The sequence below is a fragment of the Siphateles boraxobius genome, unplaced genomic scaffold (assembly GCF_051911475.1).
Source record: "Siphateles boraxobius isolate OS27281-9 unplaced genomic scaffold, OSU_SipBor_1 41, whole genome shotgun sequence".
Lineage (NCBI taxonomy): Eukaryota > Metazoa > Chordata > Actinopteri > Cypriniformes > Leuciscidae > Siphateles > Siphateles boraxobius.
This window is the reverse complement of record NW_027509042.1, coordinates 8,474,058-8,500,184: the sequence shown is the minus strand read 5'-3', so window position 1 is coordinate 8,500,184 and position 26,127 is coordinate 8,474,058. Positions and strand designations below refer to the sequence as shown.

The 26,127-nt window shown below is 39.5% G+C and overlaps 1 protein-coding gene across 20 annotated transcripts in view; it reads right to left on the bottom strand.

The window, feature by feature from the left end:
- Positions 1-26,127, bottom strand: part of foxp1b (forkhead box P1b) — a 189,399-nt gene that overhangs the window by 26,745 nt on the left and 136,527 nt on the right. For 15 of the 20 annotated variants that reach the window (XR_013192963.1, XM_077198089.1, XM_077198081.1 and 12 more), the window contains 4 exons: positions 18,866-19,003; positions 16,791-16,883; positions 10,583-10,724; positions 3,503-3,695 (listed from right to left, as the gene is read on the bottom strand). Coding sequence is in view for 19 of the 20 variants with exons in the window: in XM_077198089.1 (XP_077054204.1) it covers positions 3,503-3,695; positions 10,583-10,724; positions 16,791-16,883; positions 18,866-19,003 (566 nt within the window). In the remaining variant the exon portion in view is untranslated. The remainder of the gene's footprint in view (positions 1-3,502; positions 3,696-10,582; positions 10,725-16,790; positions 16,884-18,865; positions 19,004-26,127) is intronic. The other 5 variants (XM_077198092.1, XM_077198088.1, XM_077198093.1 and 2 more) reach the window with 1 other exon arrangement.

The window sequence follows — 26,127 nt, the reverse complement described above, 5'->3', positions numbered from 1 at the left end:
ACTTGATCGGCACTTACAGCACCAGCCTAAATGCTTTCCTGTGAGGCACCACGGCTCTGTCATATCATCTTTCATTACATTATGGTTTAGGATCGTATTATCACGCTGTGAGCACCTAAGTATCATCGCTGCTGACCTAACGAAGAAGAGAGGTCTGACGTCTGTGGAGAGCTCAGACAGGAACGGAGCACTTTGTCACAACACTATTACTCTCCCTCACGTCTTCATGTGGGGAGAAATCATCAAAGACACACTCCTCCTCTAAATCTACTATCAAATCCCCAGACCCCCGACTCAATCCTTTAGAGTATGCCCAACCACACGGCCCCCTCCCAACACCCCGAAAATGTTTTAATTATCATTTGCAGTTGAAGATCAATTAAAAGGGAGGTTAAGGGGCTCGTTTAGGGGGGCAAATCTGATTATTTATCTCTTTTAAACAAATTGTCTGGGTTTTAATCCCCCTGAGCGTAGCATTCCTAAATGATTCTGGGAGGAGAATGATGAGAGGTCCATTGAGGAGAACTAAAAAATACTGTAATGGAACAAGGTCTCTATATTTGTTTAAAAAAAGAGTTATATATATATATATATATAACAAATATAGAGACACCATATATATGTATTAGAGCCTGACTAGAGAAAAAAAAAAAAAAAAAAAAAAAAAAAAAAAAGATTTAAAAAAAAGAGGAATGGGCCTGTTGGCCTTTAGTCAGATAGCCGACACCTCATTTTCAATCACCTTAGAAAGGTTCACACAGGTACATGAGCGTTTTTTGTCCCTTATCTGAGCGCCGATGGGTCGGGTGGACTGACACGTTGAAGGCTTTTATCATATTTGGGTGTGTATGCGGTGGATGTCTCTGTTCAGGCACCAGTGGGAGCCGATGGAGGCTGCTAAAAGCAGGGTAGCATCGCGTCTAAACATGTACTGAGTGATTGAGTTTCTCTCTCCTTCCTTTAAGACGGAAGTGAAAAGACAGTGAATGATGCCGCTGGATGCACTTAAGGTTTTAGTTGCAGGCGTCGCAGTGACTGGCCAGATTTTATATGACACATGAAACGGCCTGTGCGGTGTTTAAGACCCCGGCGGTAAACCAATCTGAGAGAGCTAGAGCAGAGCAAGTCCATCAGCTCGCAGCCCGCCTGTTTCACGACAAGAGGGACTTGGGAAAACCACATCAATTAAAAGTTCATTAACATTCGTGTGTGAGGAGTCCACATTTCATTTCTCACACTCAAAATCCTGGATTTCGAGCAATGGAAATCCGTAGATGGATTAGAAATCAGTGTTATTAGCAGTCTAAATTACCTTTGCATTTGAATAGTAATGATTTGGAAGCATTTCTAGCACTAATTCTGCAGCTAACGGGAGGAAGAGAGAGGGCTGGCACCTGCTCCTTTTTTCTGACAGATCTAAGATACTCAGTCTACAAAACGCCTTCTTCACAACATGGGTGCTAAACTGCTGTTGACGTCTTCTTTAATCTCTGACACCGAACGAGAGGCAGGGAGAGAGGAGCGGTGAGCTTTCCAACGTGTCTTTTTGAGTGTTTCAAGCCTGCCGTGGCACGAAAAGGTTTGTGGTGCTGTGATAGACTAGAGGACTGGATGTTTGTGCACTTTGAGGAAAAAGGGTGATAGACTGGAGAAAAAGAGCTACTAAAATAGAACAAGTGAGGATACGAGTGAGTTTATCAGTTTCAAAACCTAGTGAGCTGCCTATCTAGACCTAATTATTCAATTATGATTTCAAAGCAAAAACAAAACAACAAACAATCATTCTAGTGTTAAAGAGTAGATTCAAAGAGCTTTAAAACTTTTTCTTCAATTACATTTTCCACTAAAAAAAAGTTAGACTGTTAGACAAAACTTTTTAAGATGTTTTAAAGAAGTTTATTGTTTTGTAAAAAAAAAAAAAAAAAAGTATATCCTAAATGAAATATTACTCAACTATGCTGCACACAATTAATGCAGAATTATATGTATCATTCATCGAGAAGGCAATCCCAGAATGCACCGCAACAAGCTCAGTAAAAAATCCATCCAAAGTGCAGAAGAGAAACATTCATTATAAATATTTCAGAAACAGTTTTGCTATGCTGGTTAAAAGTCTCATCACATCCTGATAGAAATCACTAAGTTAAGTGGTCTAAATATATTAATATGTATATATCTCATCTGTGGAAGGCGTAGGACCATAACATGCTCGTCCAATCATTGCATTCGGTCAATATTGTGTGAGTTGAAGTTCAACGCTTAAAGCATTGTGTCATTAGCGTAGCAACATGTTAACGTCATTGTAAAGCTGTTTTGAAATGGTAAAGCTGCTTTGAAACAATCTATAATTGTAAAAAAAGCTACATAAATAAAGGTGACTTGACATCAAAACAAAACAATAGAGATTCAAGCTCTCTTATTTGTGTGGCACAAATGAATGAACGAGAGAAAGAAAGAGAAAGAGAAAGAGCAGCTTGTATGAGCTCTACAGCATCAGTGACATCATGGGCAGTTAAATAACCCTGACATGTTGAGCAAACCTGTCATGAAATCCATTCTGCTCTACACTAGACATGTACATGAACTCTCCCTTTACCTTCGGCTAGAGCTAGTTTTTCAGCACTAAATGTGTTTTCATTTGCATTGCTTTCATAACGACACATTGGTTTTGATCAGCCAAATCTGAGTCAGATGTGAAAAGAGAGAGACAAATAAATGAGCTCACAGTGCCTGGAGGCTTCTCACCAGCGGTTCAAAGATCAGGCCTGAGCACATGAAAACAAGCAAATGTGTTATAAACCAAATTAATCTCTTCCTTAAAGACACAGTGATGCAACGCTTCCTCCAAATACATCTTTAAGTGTCAGGGCTTTAAAGAGGCTTTACAGTATTTAGCGAAGTTGTGCTGTGTTGTGCAACTGTTACTGTATTAAAGGAACTGCTCTTTATTTGCCACACAAAATGAATTGATTCGGCAAAAGATTAACTGTTCTCATGACAAATTGATATAAAATATTTACAATATAACTATTTAATATAATTTATGATATTTAAGATATAAGAAGCAAAATGAATATACTTTTTAAAAAGTTTAAATTTCTACATAAATAAATAACTAAACCATGCCTGTTGTAATTCTGTAATAATTAGTATTATAATTAATCTAACCTTTCTAACAGCACCATTCTCTTAGGTGTTTGACTGGAATTCCCTGATGAACAGGATTGAGTAGACAAGCCCAGTCCTTAATGAAAATTCCAAGGTACTTAGAGGAAATAAATTCCTATTCATTTGCAGGAAATGCCATATTGGTATCTGTCCATCAACTTGGCTTCCCTTGCAGCGATTTCCACCTTCAGAACTCAATCCAACTATATATAGAGAGAGTTTAACGAGAGTTAAATCTCAAACTGTGCTCAGATTTGTCTGCGACCAAAAGTGACCTCAAACTCTCCTCCTCCAATTCTCCCCAAATCTCAGGTCAATGGCTGTGCGATCTTACCCCTCTCTCTTAAGCGAGTGGCTGATGTACTGGCCGTTGGTGGATCCATGCTGGTTGTGGTTTTTGAGGGGAACGGGGGAGGGGGACGACAGGTCCAGACCCCGGTGACCGTTATTGGTCGCGCTGTTCTCCTCCTTCACATAGCTGTTTGTCACCTCCTTCCACAGCTGCTGTAGTTCGACTGGAATCATGCCTGCCACAAACAAATTGGATAATTAAATCAATTAACAGCTAATCTGGTTCTACTCATGGCATAATTAAATAAAAAACAAGGGCTCAGTAAACAAAAGGGGGCATTAATTATTCCACTACAGGCTGATATGCAGCGCCTGCCCTCTCGCTCTGCCATTCTCTCACTCTCGCGCTTTTACCCCTACGTGCTTTGCGAAGCGTGTTTGTGTACAAAAATTCCCTGGCATTCATGCACATTTCATGCTTGAAGTAAATAATTAACATGCAGACAAGGCATGAAATCTGAATAATCACCATTATTTCTCTGACAAGGAAGTCATCCAGTTCTTTCTCACACACACAAAACAAGACCATAAAAACATCCCTCTCCATGAGAGAGAGAGAGGGAGAACGTGAAAGAACGAACAAGCCTCCAGGGTAATACTCTCGAAAGCATGTTAATGTGCAAAATGCTTAAAGTTTTGCACCGCCTCCAATTGACACAGACGACTTAAACCTCATTTAACAAGTCAAGCACACTGCGGCTCATACGTCCTTTGAAAAACGAGAGAAGAAGATAAGTGGGAAGAAAAATTGCTTGAAGACAAGATGTTGCCTCAATTCTGGGACAGACACACAAACACTTACATGCACACCCACATACGCAAAGTGTTTCATGTAGCTGACTGTACAACTCAACGCTAGCAGGCTGAGAATTAGAAAGGGCTACCAATGAAACTAACCCATTGGAGTGGCCAAGGACCTCCCTTATATTCAGAAGTGTTAAATATTGAATATGAATTGAAGCTATGAATTATATTTGTTAAATTTCCATATTAAATAATATAACTTTTCACATCACACACACACACACACACACACACACACACACACACACACACACACACACACACACACACACACACACACACACACACACACACACACACACACACACACACACACACACACACACACACACACACACACACACACACACACACACAAATTGTAAAAGTATTACAATTTATAATTTAAATAATTTATATGCATTTTAAAATGTAATTTATTTTAGTTCAGCAGCCTTTACCGCAGTCTTTAGTGTCACTTCAATGTTGAAAACAGTTGTGCTGCTTAATATATTTGTTTAAACCGATAATATTTTTCTTTGATAACTTTTTTATTCATTTTGCAACATTATAAAAGTCTGTCGTGTCACATTTGATCAATTTAATGTGTCCTTGCTGATTAAAAATTATACTTTCTTTAAAAAATTCTATCTGACCTTAAACTTTTGAACAATAGTGTATAATATAAATGTATACACAGAAACACACAAACACATTTTGACACATCTGACTACTATTACTACCATTATGTTGCTTCAGGAATAGGGCATGTGAATGGAACGCTGAATGAATCGCACCCACTGTGTGACTTTATACATTTCTTTGTATGTTTTGTGAAATTAAACAGGAAGGGGCTGTTTTGGGCAGTGGGGGATCAATCGCTTAACATCACAATTAAATCGATTTTCGAAATGAGCGAAAGCAAATGGAGAGCAATTTTTGTCTTGGTTATCTTCATTTGTCTCCTTGTTTTCCCTCCTCCTCCCCCCTCGCTCTCTCATTCTCTCTCCTTCATAATAATTCTCTTTACAGATACCAGAAGTGGCCTCTTTCAAGCGCTCTAGCGCAATGCATTTGTGTAAGAATCGCTTAGTTTTAATTTATTCCTGTTGTGGCAAAATAACGGCGAGGTGAAGATCTCAATACGATCAGCAGAAAATATTTTTAATTTGATAAGCTACTAAAGATTTTAATTATGTCAGTAATGGAGAACAGTAAGCTAATGAGGCGGCTAAGACTCCAGAGAGAGAGAGACAAAGAGACAGAGCGAGAGAGACTAAAAACTGTGAAATGAGTCTGGTAGGACTGCCATAAATTCGCACAAGATCGTTTGCATATAAAAGAGCCAGCAGAAATTATTGCAGGACGAATCAATAACCTTCCCACATGCCCTCTTTCGCTTCCTTGGGTTTTTTTGTGCCATCTTGCAGTGTTTTAACGTCCTCATGAAACTCTGACGGCGGTGTCCGAAGGTATCGACTTGCTTGTTTTTTTTGTCTTTGCTGTTGTCATTGTGAGGGAGGGAAATCTGTCCGTGTGGATTCAAGAAGGTCACGGCGCTGGTGATTGTTTTTGGGTTTGGACATAGAGGGGAACAATCATTTTCCCCCCACTTGGAGCGCAGTGACAGTGTGCAATGTATTTTTAGCCGACGTGCTTGACAGGGCTGCCCACTCTCCCTCAATTACCCACAAGTCCAGGTGACCCCGACACCACTGTTTACTGAAACGAATCCAAGCCGGAGGGGGGAGGGGAGCTGATGAGAGGGGTAACAGAGTAGGACGAAGCTGTCTTGTTGTCTCTGACACCCCCTATAAGCCTTTTTCCTCTGCAGGTCTATATCTCACTCTAAGCCTTGGTTTCCATCCCGTATCCATCTTTTTCATAGATGCATCTCCCAAAACTGTCTGCATATATCTTCACATGACCTCTCAACCAATCTGGCAAAAGTTACAGCATTATCCTCATTTAGTAGCCGGTGATGGATGTAACATTTCGCAGATAACACATAGCATTAAAACAGTTCTTTGTCCTCAAATCCGTCTTGCAAACTCCAGATCTCTTTAACGGCCCTAAAGTCATTTTTCAACACCGCACCTCCTCTCATTAAAAGCCAAAGATACAAGCTTGCGCTTTTAAAAAATGGATGTCATTGAGACGTTTGACTGATCGCCGGCGAAGCAACTCAATTTTTACCGCAGCAGGTAGCGGCGACACCCAGACAGGGGCCCCGAACCCTCGCTTCAACCTTTTCCTGTCCTTGTACCCCGGTACCCTGGTGACCGTGTTTGAGCAAGCGGAAAGTTGATTTAAGGTTCACAACCACATTAGTTGTGGCCCATCAGCAGCCCGATAAAAAATGCTCTCGCGCACTGGGGCTGCGGAAATCAGTGACCACGTCTTCCTCGATGAGACTGCCATGGCACCACTGGGGGCAAACTGACACTACTATTAGTTTATTGTTCTGTGAGGCAGAGATCTTCTCTCCCTCCTGTTAAAGGGGTTATGATCACTGGGGCCTTCGATATGCAGCCCTTAGGCCTAAAATATGTTCCTCCCTAATGCTACAGAAGCTATTAAACAGTGCCACACTGCCAGCTGATCAATCACTGCCAGCGAGGCCGGACGAGGGGCCGGAGTTCCCTGATGGGTCCGCGCACATCGCGCATCATGCCTGGTCACATTCGCTGCTTTCATATTAGTGGCAAATTTGTCTTGTCGGTGTCCTGTGGCCCTTGACTGGACAACTTGACAACTAATGTAATGTGTGGCTGGGGATTAAAATGAACTCCGGAACTTGAGGGATTCACAACGTGTGTGTGTAGGAGTACACAGAATTAGACAAGAGCGCGCTAATAGTGGAACATGAGGTACAAACACAAATCCAGCAGCCGCAATGTAGACAACCAGGCCTCTTCTGCCTAATCCCATTCTGTTCACACAAAGTTGAGTTATTTACAAGAGTGATAGCAAATTCATTCAAGAAAAGGTTTAACCATGTACCACGAAGGAATGGTTTCCACCAATTTTTTTTCTTTTCAATTTCAGTAAAATTGGATGGATTTAGTCAACAATTTAGTCAAAATGTCAGCCCTATCAATGGAGCCCTATCAATTCATTCAAAAAAGATAAAAAGTGATAAAAAATTTGCACCTAAGCGTTTTAAATTGATAAATTTATATTTTATGATATAAATATAACATTTATATTTATATATTAAGCCACAAAAAACTCTGTTTCTGATGCTTTCAGTTACGTGACGCTGGCTCTGAACGAAAACGCGTTGGCCTAGTACTTTTTGACCCTCTCTGCTATTATAGTTTTTCAAGATGGCAGAACGACATGGAAGCCTCCGTGGACCTACCTGTCACATGTACATAAAGATAATAAATTCTTCGTTTACGAGGATAAGTCAGATAATTGGCAGAGGTATTTGTACACCATTGAGGACATATTTATGAATAAAAATATTGATTTTAGATAATAAAATACCTAAAAAACTACACACTGCCCTTTAAACTATCAGGATCCGGAGTCCCTCCTGTATTGTGTACATACTCAGAATGACTCGCACCATATTCTAATATTGTTGTTTCTCCCAAAACTTTGCATTGTGTACGTGGGACAAGTAAAGAAGCCAGAACTGGTTTTACTCCACCAAATACACCTCTTCTCTCTGCCTTTCTTGAATATTCATCTGCTCTGTTTGTTTTCTCACTGTTGCTCACACTGCTCAGTCCTCTGTTATTTTCTCTCTCTGGACCCCGTTTATGATTTTCATCTCTTCCAACACATTGTTCTAATTCATAGCAGACTTCAGCTGACCCTCTCCAAACCTTCAAAGTCAAAAAGTAAAATAAGTGATATAACCCCAAATACAGACTAAAACACATTGTTTTGATTGAAGTCTCAGATGTCTGCGCCGTGCCAGAGAGCTAGATAGCACGCTTGTAAACAGGGTAGAAAATGACTGGATGTGCCTGCACATTAAACGTGAAGCCGTGATGTAAAAAGATTTTATTCACGCATCAAAGTCAGTCTCTAATAAATAAGCCAATTTCAGCCCATGTTGCTGGCCGAGTAATCTTACTTAGTAGCCTGCCCAAGCACATAATCACCACGCACACATAAGGAGGTAACATAACTTATCACACCAATGCTAACTACTTAGCTAACTACTGAATATTGTAGATTACATCTTGCGAATGGAAAACTGGGCTGCTGGAGCATGAAAGAATGCAGTGGAGTGTGAAAGAAAAAAAGGTCATCAATAACTTTTAACAGTGAAGCAGAAAATCTGCAGGACACACACAACACACACACACACACACACACACACACACACACACACACACACACACACACACACACACACACACACACACACACACACACACACACACACACACACACACACACACACACACACACACACACACACACACACACACACAGACAAGTGTTTTAATCAGGGTATGAAATTGCCCCCTATGCCAGTCAAATTTGGGCCCAATTTTACCAGTCACTGTGCCAGGCGACCTGTAGGACATCTCTAGCTAGCAGCATTTCTTGTTAAATGTCAGTCAGAGGCAAAGACGCACACACAGAAGAAACACATTTGATCATATTGATGAATAGAAAAATCAAAAGCCTAAACTGGGTTCAAAAATAGATTTAAAATTGGCTAATTAATTTGGGCAAAAGTTTATTTTGTACTCAGGCTTTAACCACCACTTTGGTTTTAACACTTCAATTCAAGGAATCTGCCACGGGCTATTACAGTTACCCAATCAGATTAATACTAGACAGACAGGTTCTAGGAAATTAGGAGATAATCTACCCTTTACTGCCAAGTAAAAGTATTATATGTCTATACAATATCTTGTGTTCTGCGGTAGAACAACAGCATGCATTCTCTGTGTTTTTCATTACTGCCCTCTGATTGGGCATTACATGCTTGCAATGTTCCCTGGGTAACGACTCCTCGAGATGTCATTCAATCACTTGTTAAAGAAATAAAATTGTTCTTCATTGAGATGGCCTCCTATTTGACACTAGCCTATGGCTTCGCATTGTAAAGCATCGCCTTGCCCAGCCACAGGGCAACGTGGGTATGTGGAGTAGCTCAGCTTTCCGACTATGCCCTGATCAAACAATAACAAGACTAAACAAACACAGTTTGTATTTGCGTGTTACCCAAACACCCCCTCCCCAGCCTTTATACAGCCTTATCTTGTTATGGGCTTGTTTGTCTTAGCCAGAGAGCGTACAGTCAGTTTTTGAAAGAAAGAAAACAAAACTCAAAACAATACTGGTATGAATACAGTCTTTATTCCGTTGCTGCTCCTTAAGTAAACATGACAAGGAAAATAAAGCAATACACCTCCTGGAAAAACACCTTTTGACTCACTGACTGCTTGTGAAGTGATTAATCTTTGACTAGTTTAGTGGGTTGAAGTTAGAAAACAATGGTGCTAGTATGTTTAGGGGCTGACGAGGAGCCAACTTAAGACAATAGAGATAAAACAGAGATATATGTATTCAATGGATGAGTGAAAATCTAAGACACATTTTCTCATTCTAAAAGAGAAAAGCAACAGAAACTATAATGCAAAGACAACATAAAGGCCTATTCTCTCAGAGAGCAATGTTTGGTCTAATTTGGTACATTTCTGTAAAATGATCAAAAGTGCAAAACCTTTTCCTGCACAAAACAATTTATTCCTATAAACCTCTTCATGTGTGTGTAAATGTTTTTCCTCACATATTTACATACATAAAGTGATATTTTCTCGAAGGTAATCTTTTGAAAATGTTTTGTTGTAAATCAAAAACACTTTTCGTAAGATTTTTGTCAGCAATTCCTGTTGCTCTCGGTGTAAAATATTCCCTTAATATCTTCATAAAACCTCTTTATGTTGAGTGTGTAATCTTGGCCATTGATCCCCCCACCCCGCATTTAGCAGAAAATAATAGAGATAATAAAAATCTATACATACATATTGTATCCCTATGGATCCCAAAAACGAAACCCTACGGATCCTCTTTTTTTTTTTAACACAGATGTTGCAATATATAAATAAACAAAAAAGGGGAAACAGAAAAGCCGTTGCAGGCAAACGGTGTGAAAAGAAGTGATATTTTCTCGGAGGCTGATGAAAAACCCCATTGTAATTTTGTGAATAATTTCCTTGCACTTTTCATAAGATATTTGTCAGCAATTCCCATTGCTCTCAGTGTGAAAATCCCCTTGCGGGGTGATAGATGTGCTTGTTCTTACCCTGAGTGAGGGAGTGCAGGGGCAGAGTCTGGTTGGGCTGAATGGACAGCAGCCCTTGTCTCTGCAGGCTCAGGAGATGCTGCTGCTGGAGCTGCTGAACCTGGAGCAGCTGCTGTTGGAACGCCAACTGCTGCGCAGACACCTGCCGAGGGAGAGACAGAGAAAGGATGAGGGGTCTACATATCATCCTCGCTCTCACAAACAATTATGTCAACACGTGCACAAACATACTTATTCACTCAGGGCTGATAAACACACACATACACACACAGGCACGGACAGGTACATTCCCATATTCCCGTACCCTCTTAATTAACGAGGAGTCAGGGAGGCTCGTGACAAATAATGAAATGTTGTAAATCATTCCTAATAAGAGCCACAGGATTTTAATTATGGCCATTCATAACTCCGCAAACAACCTGTGACTGAAAGGAGCTCCTTAATATAAAGCAGCGTGTTAGTGCAGAGCCGGGGGAGCCAACCGCTGTCTCCTTTGGATAAATCAGGGGTGTGAAGTAACAGGGGAACCCGTCCAATAGGAGGAGAGCTAAGCAGTTTGTGCGCCAAATTTTATACATTTTTATTTTGTGATTCATTTTATCATGCCATTGTATACAATTATTTCTGAGTCAAGAAAATTTCATTTAGAAGCAATTATAAAAAATATAATAAAATTAATTGTGGACATTAATCCGGATTAATCCGCCAATCCGATTACTAACAGATTATTTGGTTGCATGTAAACATAGTCATTGATTAATCTCAATATTATTTCATTTTCATTAGTTTTTTATTAGGGCTAGGAAACGATTAATCGCGATTAATCACATCCAAAATAAAAGTTTGTGTTTACATAATATATGTGTGTGCACTGTGTATAATTATTTTGTATATATATATATATATATATAAATACACACACATGCATGTATGCATATAAGAAAAAATTGTTATTTATATATAAAATATTTATATTTATATATATAATATAAATTATAAATATATACAGTATATACATGCAAATATTTCTTAAATATATACATGCATGTGTGTGTATTTATATATATACAAAATAATTATACACAGTGCACACACATATATTATGTAAACACAAACTTTTATTTTGGATGCGATTAATAGCGATTAATCTTTTGCCAGCCCTAATAAATATATTTATTTTTTGTGATTCATTAATGCATTGGACATTATTAAAGTTAGTGCATTAATGCATTTGAACACATTTATCTACATGTGATGAATTTATTAAATTGACTGATTTTTTAATCATGAAATGCATTGCAATTTATATAACTTTGTGTGGAAGTTTGTGTTCAGTGTCTTACAGTAATATACACCCTGACATCTGGATAGATAAAACTGAATATAGAGAGAAAGGAAGGTGCCAAAAGACGGGGAATTTTGAGAGGAAGAAGGGAGTGAGCTAGTAAAAGTAGAAGGGAAACAGGGAAAAGGGGGTGTTGAAAGATAGAAGGAGAGGGAGGAATTGGGCGAACAAACTGCTGCGTCGTCAGGACGATAAATGGGAGGAAATTATCTAACATCCCCAATCACCCCTCAGTCAAAACTAATGGGTGATGTTATGGAGATACAGGGCTATTGAACCCTCGCATTGACCCCTTTCAACGCTAAAACTGTTGTTTATGACCTCTATGCAATATGACAGTTTCGTTACAACGACTAAACATAAGCCATAATCAAGGGGCTTTCCTCTGAAGGTTTCTGATGGACCCGCAGTGAAAAACCGGACACTGAGGGGGGTCACGTGTTTGTGTGTGCACGTGTTTGTTGGTACATTAAAGTGCAAATGTGGCTTTGCCAAGCTGTGTGCCGCACCCTCTTCCCAAACACAGGATGCTTCACTTTGTGTTTACTTCTCCAAACAGAAGGCGCACAAAAAAGGTCCCGCAGCACAGGCGCGGACAGGTCAACCTTTAGACCCAGAACAGATCTGAAACAGCCTGATAAAGTGCTTGCTCTTTTTTCCACTCTCATTCATGGTCCACCCATCCTCATCTGCCTGTCAAAGGTCTGTTTCTTTTTCTCTCTCTCTCTCTCCACTCTAACCCTGATCACGAGGCTTTAAACATACAACTGTTTTGATGTCAATGGTCAGAGCTATGGCGCAGCGGTAGCACAACATATGCACGCTGTGGTGCTCCCACAGAGAAGCAGGGTCAGGTCTGGGTCATGTCCTGATCACATTATCCTTGACTTTTATTTCATTATTATCCTGACAATTAAAAGCATAAAAGCATTAAAAAAATATGCAATGCTGAGCTTACGGTAAATTACTGTTTTTTAAATGGATAAATCAGTTCATATAAAATATATAAATCACATTAAGAGGCTCAAAGGTGGAGAAAAAATATATTTTTTTTTACGAAAGACTATGAAACTAACATGTTTTTTAAAACTGTGAATTGTGCACATAAAAACCTTTATTAATAAAATTAATTCGGTCACTTTTGATTTCATGATGTCTTTAATGTCATTATTTTTTATGGAATATGACAACCAATTTATTCAAGCAAATCATTTAAAAAAATGTATTCCCCCTTTTAATATTTAATCCAAATAACTTCCTCTCCACCCTTGCAACGGCATTTCTTCTCTTCTCTTATGACATGTACACCAATGAGAGGGCAGTCCATCATATCCCAATGGAAATATCTAGTCCCGCCCTACATTTTATGTTGTTTGAGAAGCAGTTTCACTCTTTTCAGAAGAAAAGACAATTGCAACTTCCATTTTATGCCGACTATAATAATAAAAAAAATTTAATACTTTACAATAAAGTTCAATTCAGTAATATTGATGCATAAGGCATTTAGTTTTACAGCATTTATTTGTGTAATATTCAGATTAACAAATACTGCAAAAGTATTGTTCACTGCATGTTCAAGACACCTAATGCATGCTAACAAATTGAACCGTATCATAAATTGTGTTTATTTTCATCTGTATGTCACCCTGAAGAATGGCCTTGGCCGCTTGAGATCTTCCTCATCGCACGAGCGCTAACCCAACGCCATCCTGGCATAGCGAGTGGGAAGTTAACTCGGAGTGGCACGCGAGAGAGGCGAGAATAGAGCAGATGACAACATGATCCAGACTGACGCTGGCAGGCCCTTTTATTGCCTCGCCTCCAATCCAAAGTTAAAAATCTTTGAAAACCTAAGAAATGTTGTTGTCTTTTAAATAAAAGAGGCACAAAGCAGCAGCGGGGGGTTATTGTCTGACCCCTGTGGGGGGAGTCGCTCCAACAATTCGTATTCCATCTTTTGATGGCTGCGCGAGAGAAAGCCGAAGGGAGGGGGTGGGGTGGGGGGTGCGGTGGGGGTGAGAGAGAAAAACACGCACAGACGGAGGAGAGCCTCTTGAGGGCTGCATCAAATTCCTGTGATCATACATAATACTCTTTAAAATGGTGTTTTTCCTTCCTGTTCGTCACGTTCCATTCAGCTGATCAATTGTTTCTCCTTTTGACGGTGCCACCCTCCTTTTTTCAACCCCCCTCCCATTCTACAGTCCCATTCCCCTCATCTGTCCTTCTGACATGAGAGAGAGGGAAAGAGAGATAGAGAGAGAGAAAGAGTGACAGCTTCTGTCAGAGGCAAGAGAAACAGTCCTGTCGCATTGATTTATGGAGGCAACGCACCACAACTTGTCCAAACTGAAGCCCCCAGTTCATTAATTAGCGAGCTGGGGGACTTTGAAGTAAGCATGTGAAAGTGTGTGTAGGGCTGTGTGTGTGTGTGTGTGTTTTACAACATTCGCCTTCATTTATACACTCTCTCGGGTTACAGAACGAAGCTCTCAGTGGGGAAGTTAAGAAGTGAAACTCTGATTGTCTTTGAACTGCTTCTGACCGCACTATAATCGCTTCTTTTGTCCAGAGCATTGCCTTATCCTGCTGTCATTAGAGCAGCCAGACACACAGCTGGTGATACGGCCTTAAAATGAAGGGAGAGAGAGAGAGAGAGAGATAGAGAGAGAGAGAGAGAGAGAGAGAGAGAGAGAGAGAGAGAGAGAGAGAGAGAGAGAGAGAGAGAGAAAGAGGTAGAACCCTTCAGATATACTACAACTGTGCTGTGCCATATTTCTGTTAACGGAGAAACATCACGTGCTCTTCAGTCGGTTCATATTAGAGGTCTTCACAGTGCACCCGAGACCCGTCGACCCGGGACCCGTACGGGTTCGGGTCTATATTTTAAATGATCAGCCGGGTCCGGGTCGGGTCCGGATCTATTACTTCGGGTCCCGGGTCTGTTTAACATGTGTAATACATTGATAATATTCAAATCAGCAACAAAATCTGAGGTGAACTGTCACATAAATGTTTTCTATGACGCTCAAATTGCGTTAAAAAACATATTTTAGGTTGATCCATCCAGCTAGCGCGCATGTGCAGTCTCAAGCACGTGTCATGTTTCTATGGCAACCAGAGCTTCCGCCAAACCGCGCTTTACATTTTCTCCCATTTTTATAATAATATAAATGAACCGTCTTGTTTAGTCTTAAAGTTTTGGTGGTCAGATTCAGACTCAATGCAGAGCAGATATGATAGCAAATAAATAACGTCAGCGGCCATGGCACTGAACGAGCAATCGTTATTATAGTTCAAAAGGGCAAACAGTTAAAGTTATTATGCGAGTTAACTCGAGTCAGAATGTACATGTGCAAAGTTGCATTTGTCATCCATCACTGTGATGGACTTTTAAAGCTGAAATAATGAGTGGATTAAGCTTGGAATAACGAGAGAAATAACATGGATAGAACTTTCTTGTCGGTGGATTGTAATGCATCACAGTCAGTCAGGTAACGTTACAAGGAAGTGAGACGACGGCTACTAAAATTAGGTAAGACAAAAAGTTTTATTTTTCGCAACTTGTGTGAAATAATATGTGACAATCGGGTCCAGTACGGGTTTGTGTCTTCCCGCCGGGTTCGGGTCCAGTTTTCAAATAATAGACTGGTCCAGGTCGGGTCCGGGCAGTACATTTATGGCATTTCTCGGATCTGCACGGGTCCGGGTCCAACTTTTGAAATAATAGACGGGTACGGGTCGGTTCGGTGTAGCACATTACGGGTCTCTTCCGGTTCGGGCATGAATTTTTGGACCCGTGAAGACCTCTAGTTCATATAGTACACATATATAAATAAACACAGATAACTTATAAAAGGATCGATGGATCTCTGCAGAATCGCAATGACCATTGAAATTCTCACAAATTCTTGTTCATTAAATATTTTGGCAAATAAGTACTTTCAGATTGATTATATATATTTTACGGTGACAAAATAAGCATGGAAAACTACAGAGAACAAATACTGGGACAACTTTAACAACGTGTATGTTTTTTTGTCCTCGCACACCGACAGGAAATATGAAGCGGCACAATCACAGCCAATCAAAACACACTACCATTCAAAATATCTGGGGCCAAATACATTTTTAAAAAGAGAAAAGAAATTAATATATTTTTTTGCCAAGAGACTGAGTGATAGTAAAGACTTAATTTCAAATAAAGGCTGTTCTTTTGAACTGTTCTATTAAAAAAAAATTAAGCAGCACAACTTTTTTAACACTAATAATAAGAAATGAGCACCAAATCAGCAAATCAGGATGAAGGATCATGTGACACTGAAGGATCATGTGACACTAAAGCCTGGAGTAATGGCTTCTGAAAATTCAGCTTAGCCATCACAGGGATAAATTACTTCAAAATATATTAAAATAAAAAAAACAGTTATTTTAAATTGTAATCACAGTATTACTGGTTTTATTTTTTTTCAAATCTAGTGAATATAGTGTATATTTTAGTGTCCAGTTATCTAGAGCATTATTTTGGACCAATGAGATTATAATGCGGGGGCGACGTCACACAAATAGATCAATGTTTTATCTTGCGACTGGTTAAAACAAGAACTCAAATTAAATTAAAAAAGATTTTAGTGCTTATTGCATTATAGTGTTGAGGTTGGTTAGAGCAGAAATACAAGAGCAGGACAGGGTTCTTCCCATTGTCAACTCAACTCAAAAACAAGATGACACCAAGGCACTGGGATGATTTTGTACTTGTGTTGGTGGGAAACAGCTGCTTGATGCACTGGGGGCAGGTTATGAACACCAGGGCTGAGTGTGTGTGTGTGTGTGTGTGTGTGTAAAGTAATGCAGTCAGCATACCTCTTTACTCTGCTGTTTGCTGCCATGCTGCTGCTGGATGAGCTGAAGGTGGAGTTGTTCTTGCTGTTTCTTGTAGAACTCCTGGAGTTGCTGCTGCAAAATCACAGTGTCATAAATTAAAGATGCCTCTTCTGTATTTCTGCTGTGTTTTATTTATTTTCTCCTGAAGGCCAAGTATTATGTTACAAAAGAGATTATTTCCTCTACCATGATCCTAAGAATTAAAAGAGTAATGTACTGTAAAATACCTCAAATCTTCAACATTAACATATGTGTGACATAATACTATTTTTGTCATTTCTAAATCACATTGAATAGGAATGAAAGGGAATAACGAAGAAGTTTACCGCAGTGAACATTTGTGAGATTGTACACATTCCTCATGGTTCAAAACCACATAAAAAATCCTGTTCTTCATGATATATAACTAGGGCTGCAACTAACAATTATTTTAATAATCGATTAATCTGTCGATTATTTTTTCGATTAATCGGATTAAAAAAACAGAAGGAAAAAAAGCATTAATTTCCAACCCTTTATTCAAAAACAGAACTGACAGTGCAAATTCACAGTGCAAAAGATCTTCAGAAAGTGCACAAACAGGTTACTCCTTGAACATCCCTGAGCTGTTAAAGTAATAATAATAATACAAAAATGGACTAACACAAAAAACATACACGTGTATGCTTTATATCTGCCAAATATATAGGCTTTTTTAAAATAGTGAACAAAAATATGTATACGGTATCAGTACCGTCCACTTTTGCGACACGACTGAAGCGTGGTGTCGCACGCCTCTCCACATTTGTAAGTTGATGGGCGTTCCTCAAGTTTACCGCTATGGGCGTGGTTTTGACCCAGCGGCCAGTCTAGAACAAAGGCCCCTCGAGAGACTACTTCTATTGGATAGACGCGTCGCGTTTGACGGATTCATTTGCATAAAGATGGGAATCGGCCAGCTTTTTGACGCGCAGCATTTTTCCAAATGAAGCGCCGCCTTCCCGGGATGCTTTGCGGGCGCGTTAAAGTCGCGTGACGTCACCCATAGGAATAAAGTGGAGTGCGGCGCGACTGAAGTGTCGCACGGACAAGTGGATCAGCACCGTCACACTCACAGACGCACACACTCACATACTCTCGCGCGCTGACACACTCGGTCTCTCTCGCGCGCAAACACACTCGGTCTCTCTCGCGCGCAGACACACTCGGTATCTTTTGCACACTGTCGCTCGCGCGCTGACACACTCGGTCTCTCTCGCGCGCAGACACACTCGGTATCTCTCGCGCGCAGACACACTCGCTATCTTTCGCAGACTGTCGCTCGCGCGGACACACCCGGTCTCTGTCGCGCGCAGCGTCCAGTCTGGCGCCTCATAGCTCTGCTCCGCGCTGAACACTTTTTTTTTATACTCAAACATCTCCGCGACTTATTGATAGTCGCGCGACACAACGAATCGATAATGAAATTCGTTGCCAACTATTTTAATAATCGATTTTAATCGATTTAATCGATTCGTTGTTGCAGCCCCATATATAACCTTTACATTTCACAACTTTCAAAAGTCAAATTACTGAAAAATCAGGGAGAACTAACCTACAGTGTGTGTGTCGAATTCTTTGAGTCACATGTCACAGATTTACCAAACTGTTTATTGCTTCACTACTACACGTTAGACAAATCCTCTTTGTTTGTCACATAGACTGAGCAACAGTTAAGCCAGTTGAAAGGGAGGAATTATCTGTATGTTTGATACATTAATAGAGAAAGGAACTAATTGTAGGGCAATTTATTAGTTGTTTATGGTTGTTGCCATTTTATAAAATATTATACTTTATAAATTATACTATTATAATAGATTATTGCCTATAATACATTATATCTTAATATATTATATTCCAAATTGTTTATTCAGATTATTTATTGAACTCCGCTTCACATCGTGACGCAAGGATCCTCATGGCTTAGTATTTAATTCGAATTCTTGTAACCTCATAGTGTTCGTTTAAACCTGAGTAATATTTGAGACATTCAAACGGAAGGAATATATCCGGTATAACAGAACGAGGGCAAGTACCTGCTGTAACATCAGTGCTTGTTGTTGTTGCAGTAACAGCTGGAGCTGCTGGGGGCTCAGAACTTGGTGTTGGAGGATTTGCTGCATCTGCTGAGGAGTTATGACCTGTGGTGTCATCATAGCAACAGAAACTGGGACCTACAAACACAGAAAGAGGACGGACATATGAATACAATGGCAATTGGATAATATCACATAAAACTTACTCACAATACATACACTAAAGATAACATGTCAAATGTCTTATAGCACCAGATGAATGTGCTATGAGATCAAGATCTGTTTCTCAAAAAACCACCTGAGGAGCTTTCAGAACCAGTGATATGAGAAGCCAAAGCTGCTGACTGATGGGAGACTGACAGACACAAAGAGAAAACCCTAACTAACACACACACACACTTGAACAACCACAGAGCGTCCCCCATCATCAAACGTCCCACTCCAGAGACAAGGCCACTGGCCATTATTCTGGAGTGCTGTCCATGTTTTGCTTGTGACTGTCTGAATACGTTTTGTATTTTCATTTTTTTCATGATTGTTTTCCCCCCTCTTCATCAGCGTGAAGCTTCTTGTCCCTGCGATACTTCACTAAAATGGGTCACAACTCTCACGGTGTACCGTTTTGTTGTGTACGTAAACTTAAAATCGCTGAATATCAATTAACACGAATGCAATCGTGTCAATGCAGGATGTGTTGTCGACTGTGTTCTTTGTTAGATTGGAAGTACAGAAGAAAAAAAAAGTCCCTCTCTAAAACATATCAAAACAACACATTTAAGGGCACACAAACACGCTTAAGTGGAATAAAAAGGGTACACATATTATGGGCGTAAAAGAAAATGGCGTGTGATGACATTGAGAGGGTCCTCGTGCTGTTGACAGGGGTCTTTAATTAGAGAAGAGGCTGTGTGAATACAGTACCCGCGTGTGTCTCAGTGTCAGCCTTTCTCTGATACACCGTGCCATTAAAATCTCCTTTGTGACATTGGGTGACAAACCAAGTCTGTGCTGAACTTGATAGCGGCGGGCATTTGCAGCTGTTAACACATATCCCCAGCGTGTTTTAGCAAGCGTGTGCGAGATCGCAGATGTATGTCTCACATCTGCTCCTGATTGGCCAGACATTAGGGCGACAGTCTCCCTTCACCAAGGTTACCCCAATCACGCTGACACGCGTTTGAATTTGTCACGTCTTGATGAATGTAAATGAGTGTGTAAGGGGCGGGGCTAACTGTCACATTGCCTCCGCCTATTTCAAACTAATCTAAATATAACAACAAAAAACAAAACACCTTGAAGGAACTTCTTAAACACATGCAATGTCACAAAGACGGGGTTGAACTTGTTATAAACCCATCACCAAAATGGATATGAGGTGCTTGGAATCAAAGTTGAACACACAGGCAAGGCGCCGCAACACACGGTTGGTACGTCTTAATATGCGGCCCATTTTTCCCTTGGCTTAGCGCACCATTTGCATAGGCTGCACCCCTTGATTTCTTCATTTCACAGTCATTATGCACTCATGTCCTTATTTCTCAGCGCCACTAATTTTGATGAACTATTCTGAAGGTCAGAGAGGCAGACGGGTGGGTGGTGAGACAATACGAGCTAAAACACAGACAACACCAGATGCACGTTTGTACATTTATACTTGACTATGAAATCCTTACCAATTTATAATTGCCAATTTGGATGTTTCAGATTCAAACTTTCTAACAATTTAAACTTAAATTTACTTACAAATTTCATTTGATCAGTCTTAAATTTTCAACATAAAATATGAACAAACATTTACACTCAGCAAAAAAATGGATTTGCCGAATTGGACAATTTTTATTTAAATTTTTTTCTTGTAAAATTTTCATAAATGTTTGAGAATAAACATTTACAACTTAAACATTTCATTTTATATTAATGACATTTCTGAAACAATATTTGGTTTTGAATAAAAAAGAAGAAAAAAATCTTAACTGAAATTTCCAAACAAAAAGTGTAATAAACTAACATTTAATTTTTGGGTAACACTTTACAATAAAGTTTCCTCTTTAGTTAATATGAAATAACAATGAATAACACTTCTACAACATTTATTAATCTTAGTTAATGTTAATTTCAGCATTTACAAATACATTATTAATCAAAAGTTGTATTTGTTAACATTAGTTAATGCACTTTGAACTAAAATGAACAGCTGTATTTTTATTTTAACAAAGATTAATAAATACTGTAACAAATGTATTGCTTATTGTTAACCAAATAAATCCTTTTAAACATCGGATGTAAAATGTAAACGCTTTGTAAAAAAACAACTAACAACTAAACATGTACTAACTTCCCAGGACACGAAAAATTACAATGCCAGCCTGTTCCAATTAAACCCTTTATATCCACACCTTACAGACACACTGACACCAGCTTTAAGTTCACACCCTCATTTACTGCATGAATATGTGTGTGTGTGTGTGTGTGTGTGTGTGTGTGTGTGTGTGTGTGTGTGTGTGTGTGTGTGTGTATGTGTCCACTTCTACCAAACCTCAGCTCTAGCGGAAAGGCTATTACAGCTCACATTTTACTGCCCATTACCACTGAGGTCATTAGTGGAGAGAGGGATGGGCCTCCTCTTAACCTATTGATCATTGTAACTACTAGCATTTAATCCGCTGGTGAATGAGCTGGAATCTCTTTAAGACAGGCCTGCCGCAGAAGAGAAGCACTTCAGCTGAAAAATATCATCCTGGCAACTATATCAGCAGCACTTAAGAGGAGTGAGGGATACTGCTGCTTACTGCTCAGAGCCGTTCGCTCTTCTCCTCTGGCCATAATTGTGGAAGTGTGCGGAATGAAATTATTATTATGAATTGCGGTAAATGGCCACATCGGTTGATAAGAGGTGAGGAAAGAACAAATACATATTTCAAGTCATCTCATAATGAAAGCGCTATGAGATAAAGCATATATCTGGTTAAACGAGATAGGAATTTTATGAACGCATATTTCAGCTGTCATGTGGACAGTTTTAAAGAGCACAAAACTTGTTTGCTAAAAAAGAGAGAGAAAGAATTGTTAGGAGAAAAGAAAAGTGAGCATACTTAAGAAAGCTGACGGTTATGAATTTCACTAGAAAGAGGTGTAGGTAGGCCAGGTGTGAGTGTAGTACATTAACACACAGAAAGTGAAACATACTCAAACAGCTGCTATGTGACTGTAGGCAATGTGCTAGCGCAGGCCCTACCCAAACTACACACACACACACACACTACACTCAACATTCACATGCCAACACATGCAAACATCTGCAATGTGCAAAAATTAATAATAAGTGAGCCTGATACTTAGGCCAAGTTTCACAGACAGGGCTTAGATTAAGCCAGGATTAGGCCTTAGTTCAATTAGGACATTCAAGTAGCTTTTATAAATGTGCCTTAGAAAACAAAACCCTTACTGGTGTGAATCTTGAGACAAAACAATGGCACTGGCATATTTTCAGATATGTCAGAGCAAGTTGCTTTCAGGTAAAACCGCTCAAACATGCATTTTAGTCTTGTTTAAGCCTTCTGTGAAAGCGGCCACTAATGTTTTAAAATGAAAAAAATCTAAAGTAAAAAAAGATAAAGAAAAAATGTTAACAAAAACCTAAAGTAGGTAAATATAACAAAAAGAAAATGTAAAAAACAAAAACATTAAATAGTTCAATGTAACAAAAAGACCAATAATTAAAATGCATTTAAAAATAATAATTAAAAAAATTATAAATAAATAAATATGTATACATCACTTTGCCTCTTCAATGAAACATAAAAGTGCAAACATTTGTGGGAATTAAAATTAAGGTGTTGAATCGCGAGGGATACAACAACAAAAAAATGATGCCAGCTGGGAGATGGAACGTATTGGACGCAGCTGCGGATCCAGCTCATTTAAGCCTGGCGCTTCAATCCACCGTCCAGTTCATCTTCAGTCCATGACTATGAACAGGAAACGCTATCCAAAAATACGGCTCTAATGAGGAAACATCTGACACACATCTGACGAACCTCAGAAACACTGATACTGACTTAATGAAGAACGCATTCTTCCTGAGAGAGCAAAATGTCATGCACGGAGAGAACGAGAGAAAGAGAGAGAGAGGGAAAGAGAGATAGGCAATTAAGATGAAGAGCGAAGGGGGGAATCTTCAATCAGAGCGTCTCGTACATTGAACTGGCCGCATGGAAACAGGTTGCAAAGAAAGAAAGAAAGAAGTCAAAAAAAAAAAAAATAAATCAAATTTTAATGCCAGCTCCCCGGTGTCATCTTGTTTTGTCAGGACATCAAATAGAATTGAGAAGTACAAAATAACAAGCCCTTGAGAAATCAGAGGAGGTTTGGTCTGTTTGAAGCCTCTTGGTTTACCTTGTCCAGAGATATAGGGAATAGCCCTGTCCGTACGCTCATTTGGCACGGAGTGCCGTGGAAAGAAAAGGATTTCATACTACGTGCGAGCTGTAATTATTCATTTGAATGCACAATTTTAATTTCTGGAAATTTAGTTTTGCTAAAAAAAAATTAAAGTAAAAAAAAAAAAAAGGAGAATCTGCTTAGTTTTAAGAACACATTTTAACATGAAATTGGCATTCCTAATGTATTAAATGGAGATATTCTTGTCAAATATTATGAAAACATGCATGTACTTTTATTATTATTGTTATGAAACAAAAAATCTCTAGGGCTGAAGCAAAGGATATATTCATCTCCCCCAGCCGCTTCTGAATAGTGAATAATTCCATTCCCTCTTCCTCGCTCTGGCTCTCGCGCAGCCCGTTTACAGTTCACATAAACAGGATAATCATAGTCACATTTTCTGCCCATTTACCGAACAGATTCTGCGGGGGGAAAGCGGTCCATTCAAGGCAACTGTAAAAACAAAAATCCAGATTGCGCTTTAATTAACTTCTAAACCACAAACAAACAAGTTCTCAGCAGAGCTGGCCCGGTCTGCCGTAAAACAAACAAGCAGGGGCGAAGGAGAGCATGAGGTTCAGCTTTGCCTTTCCCACACTAACTCAAGCCCACTGCAGGTGGGTGGACCATCAGCCCCGGGACTCAGGGGATACTCACTTAATCTTGCACACAAACCAGAGGTGGGTGCATTATGGATGTAGCTCAGGCATGTGTCATTAAGTTTTTGCCTGGGATTCGAGCACAAATAATGAAAACAATCACACACTAACCCAAGTTTAACTGGTTTTTCTCACCTTTCTGCATTTTAGGATGCAAAAACTTGAATGAAAACCTGCATATTGAATTCATATATTTATATTTTTATATTGAATATCCTGACCCTTGGCATCTACTGCCTTCATGGAAGTGCCTACTTATGCGTTCAGAAATTACAATTTGCTGTGCGCTCAAGTGATTGTGGTCAGAATTAAATGCACGCTTTGGCCAAATTCATAGTTATTTCTCCAGTTTTCACTTCCCAACAAAGACAGCTTTGTTTAGTTCTAGTACCACTAAATAAAGAGCAAAGAATGAGCATTACATTTACTGTATAATCTATGCATTTATATTTAGCAGACACGTTTATCCAATGCAACTTACAAATGAGGAACATCACAAGCAATTTAGCGGAAACAAATGATATCAAATGTATTATCGTTCATTTAAAATTTCTTTCTTAAATTAAATATTTATTCGTCTGCTGCCACAAAGAATTATGGGACTAATTTCTGTTTAATTAAATACTAGACTAAATTAATAATATTTTTCTCTGCAAGCCATTCTAACATTTAAAAGCAGTTTACAACATGTTTTACAACAACAGTTTATAATCAAATCCACTTTTCTACCACGCTCCCAAAAAAAATAAAAAAATAAAAAAAGAGGGCTCAAAGAGCTTCCCACTGGTAAATAAATATGACATTGTGGTGGAGATCTTGTAAAAGCAACCTTACAGACATGACTGGAAGCAATAATCATTTCTAACAACCTCAACACAACCCCAAGTGACCCTTGACGTGACTCTCCTCACACACTAAAACAAGACAAAGCAAAACCGCTGAACGTCTCCCGCTCAACTCAGTCTGACATGTGCCACTAAAAACAATGGTGTCGACAAACTGCCTTCGACCACTTTACACCTTTCCAGTACACCCCAACGGCCTTTCCTCCCTCTCTCTCTCTCTCTCTCTCTACTCATCCCACTGATATGATTTATGGTTTACCAGCTCAGCGAGGTTACGCAACGTCGCGCATGCCTTCAGATGTGTTATTGGAGTCGGTGGAGATTTAATTAAGATCACAGTCGCACAAATCCCCCTCAAATTGAGAATTTACTCGAGACAATGGTCGTCACATCCTCGCACGGGAGAGGTCTCATTCTGCACAACGCCAAACGACAACAACGCTAATCCGTGTTTTCATGACATCACATGAAGGTTTCGGTAAATTGGGATTTGTGTTTTGATCGGCCACGTTGTGATGTTCCTCGTCAGGGTTGATTAATATTGAGTGGAAGATACTGTTGGCATGTTGCAAGCGCTAATATGCACAAAGAAGACACAACTGAGTTTATATTTGCTGTAATTTGTGAAATAAAATCAAAACTTTTACAAAAATTGTGGCAAAAATTTCTACCGAGTGTAATCTCTAAATCTCTGTTCTGCCCTAAAATTAGTTTAGAAAGTAAAAAGTTGCAGATGTGTGAGTCGAGGAAGAAGCCGCAACCTTCTTTTTTTTTTGCTGTATATCATAAAATTGTCTTTTAGAGCAATTCGTCACTATGCTGCTCTTTCCTGAGAGGATGCTCACCTGGTGTGCTTTCTGGAAACAGAGTAGGAGAAAAGGAAGAACAAATGCGTCTTTAGAAAAAAAAAACGTTTTTCCTCTGTGGGAGAATGAAGGAAAGAAAAGACAACAGAAAAGAACAGCTGGCAATGCTGTGTGTCATCACCAAAGTATTCTCGATTCTTACCACATAATGTAGAGCAAGACGTCTCTGAAAGAGGTCAGCCACATGAACGACTGACCAGATACCCCCCCCCCCCCCCCCCCCCCAATAAACTCTTTTTTCCCTTTCTTATGGGAAAATATCTATTTAACACACAGTTTGCTTGTTCTCCAGTCTCACGTAAACACACACATGTGAATATTCTCTCACACACCAACATTTTCCTGGCCGCTGATACGCGTCGAGCGGTAGGAATGACAGGTGTTGGCAGGCTCACGGCCTGTCAGGACACAACATAAATGCGGTTCGGCCCCAGCCAGAGCGGACCCTA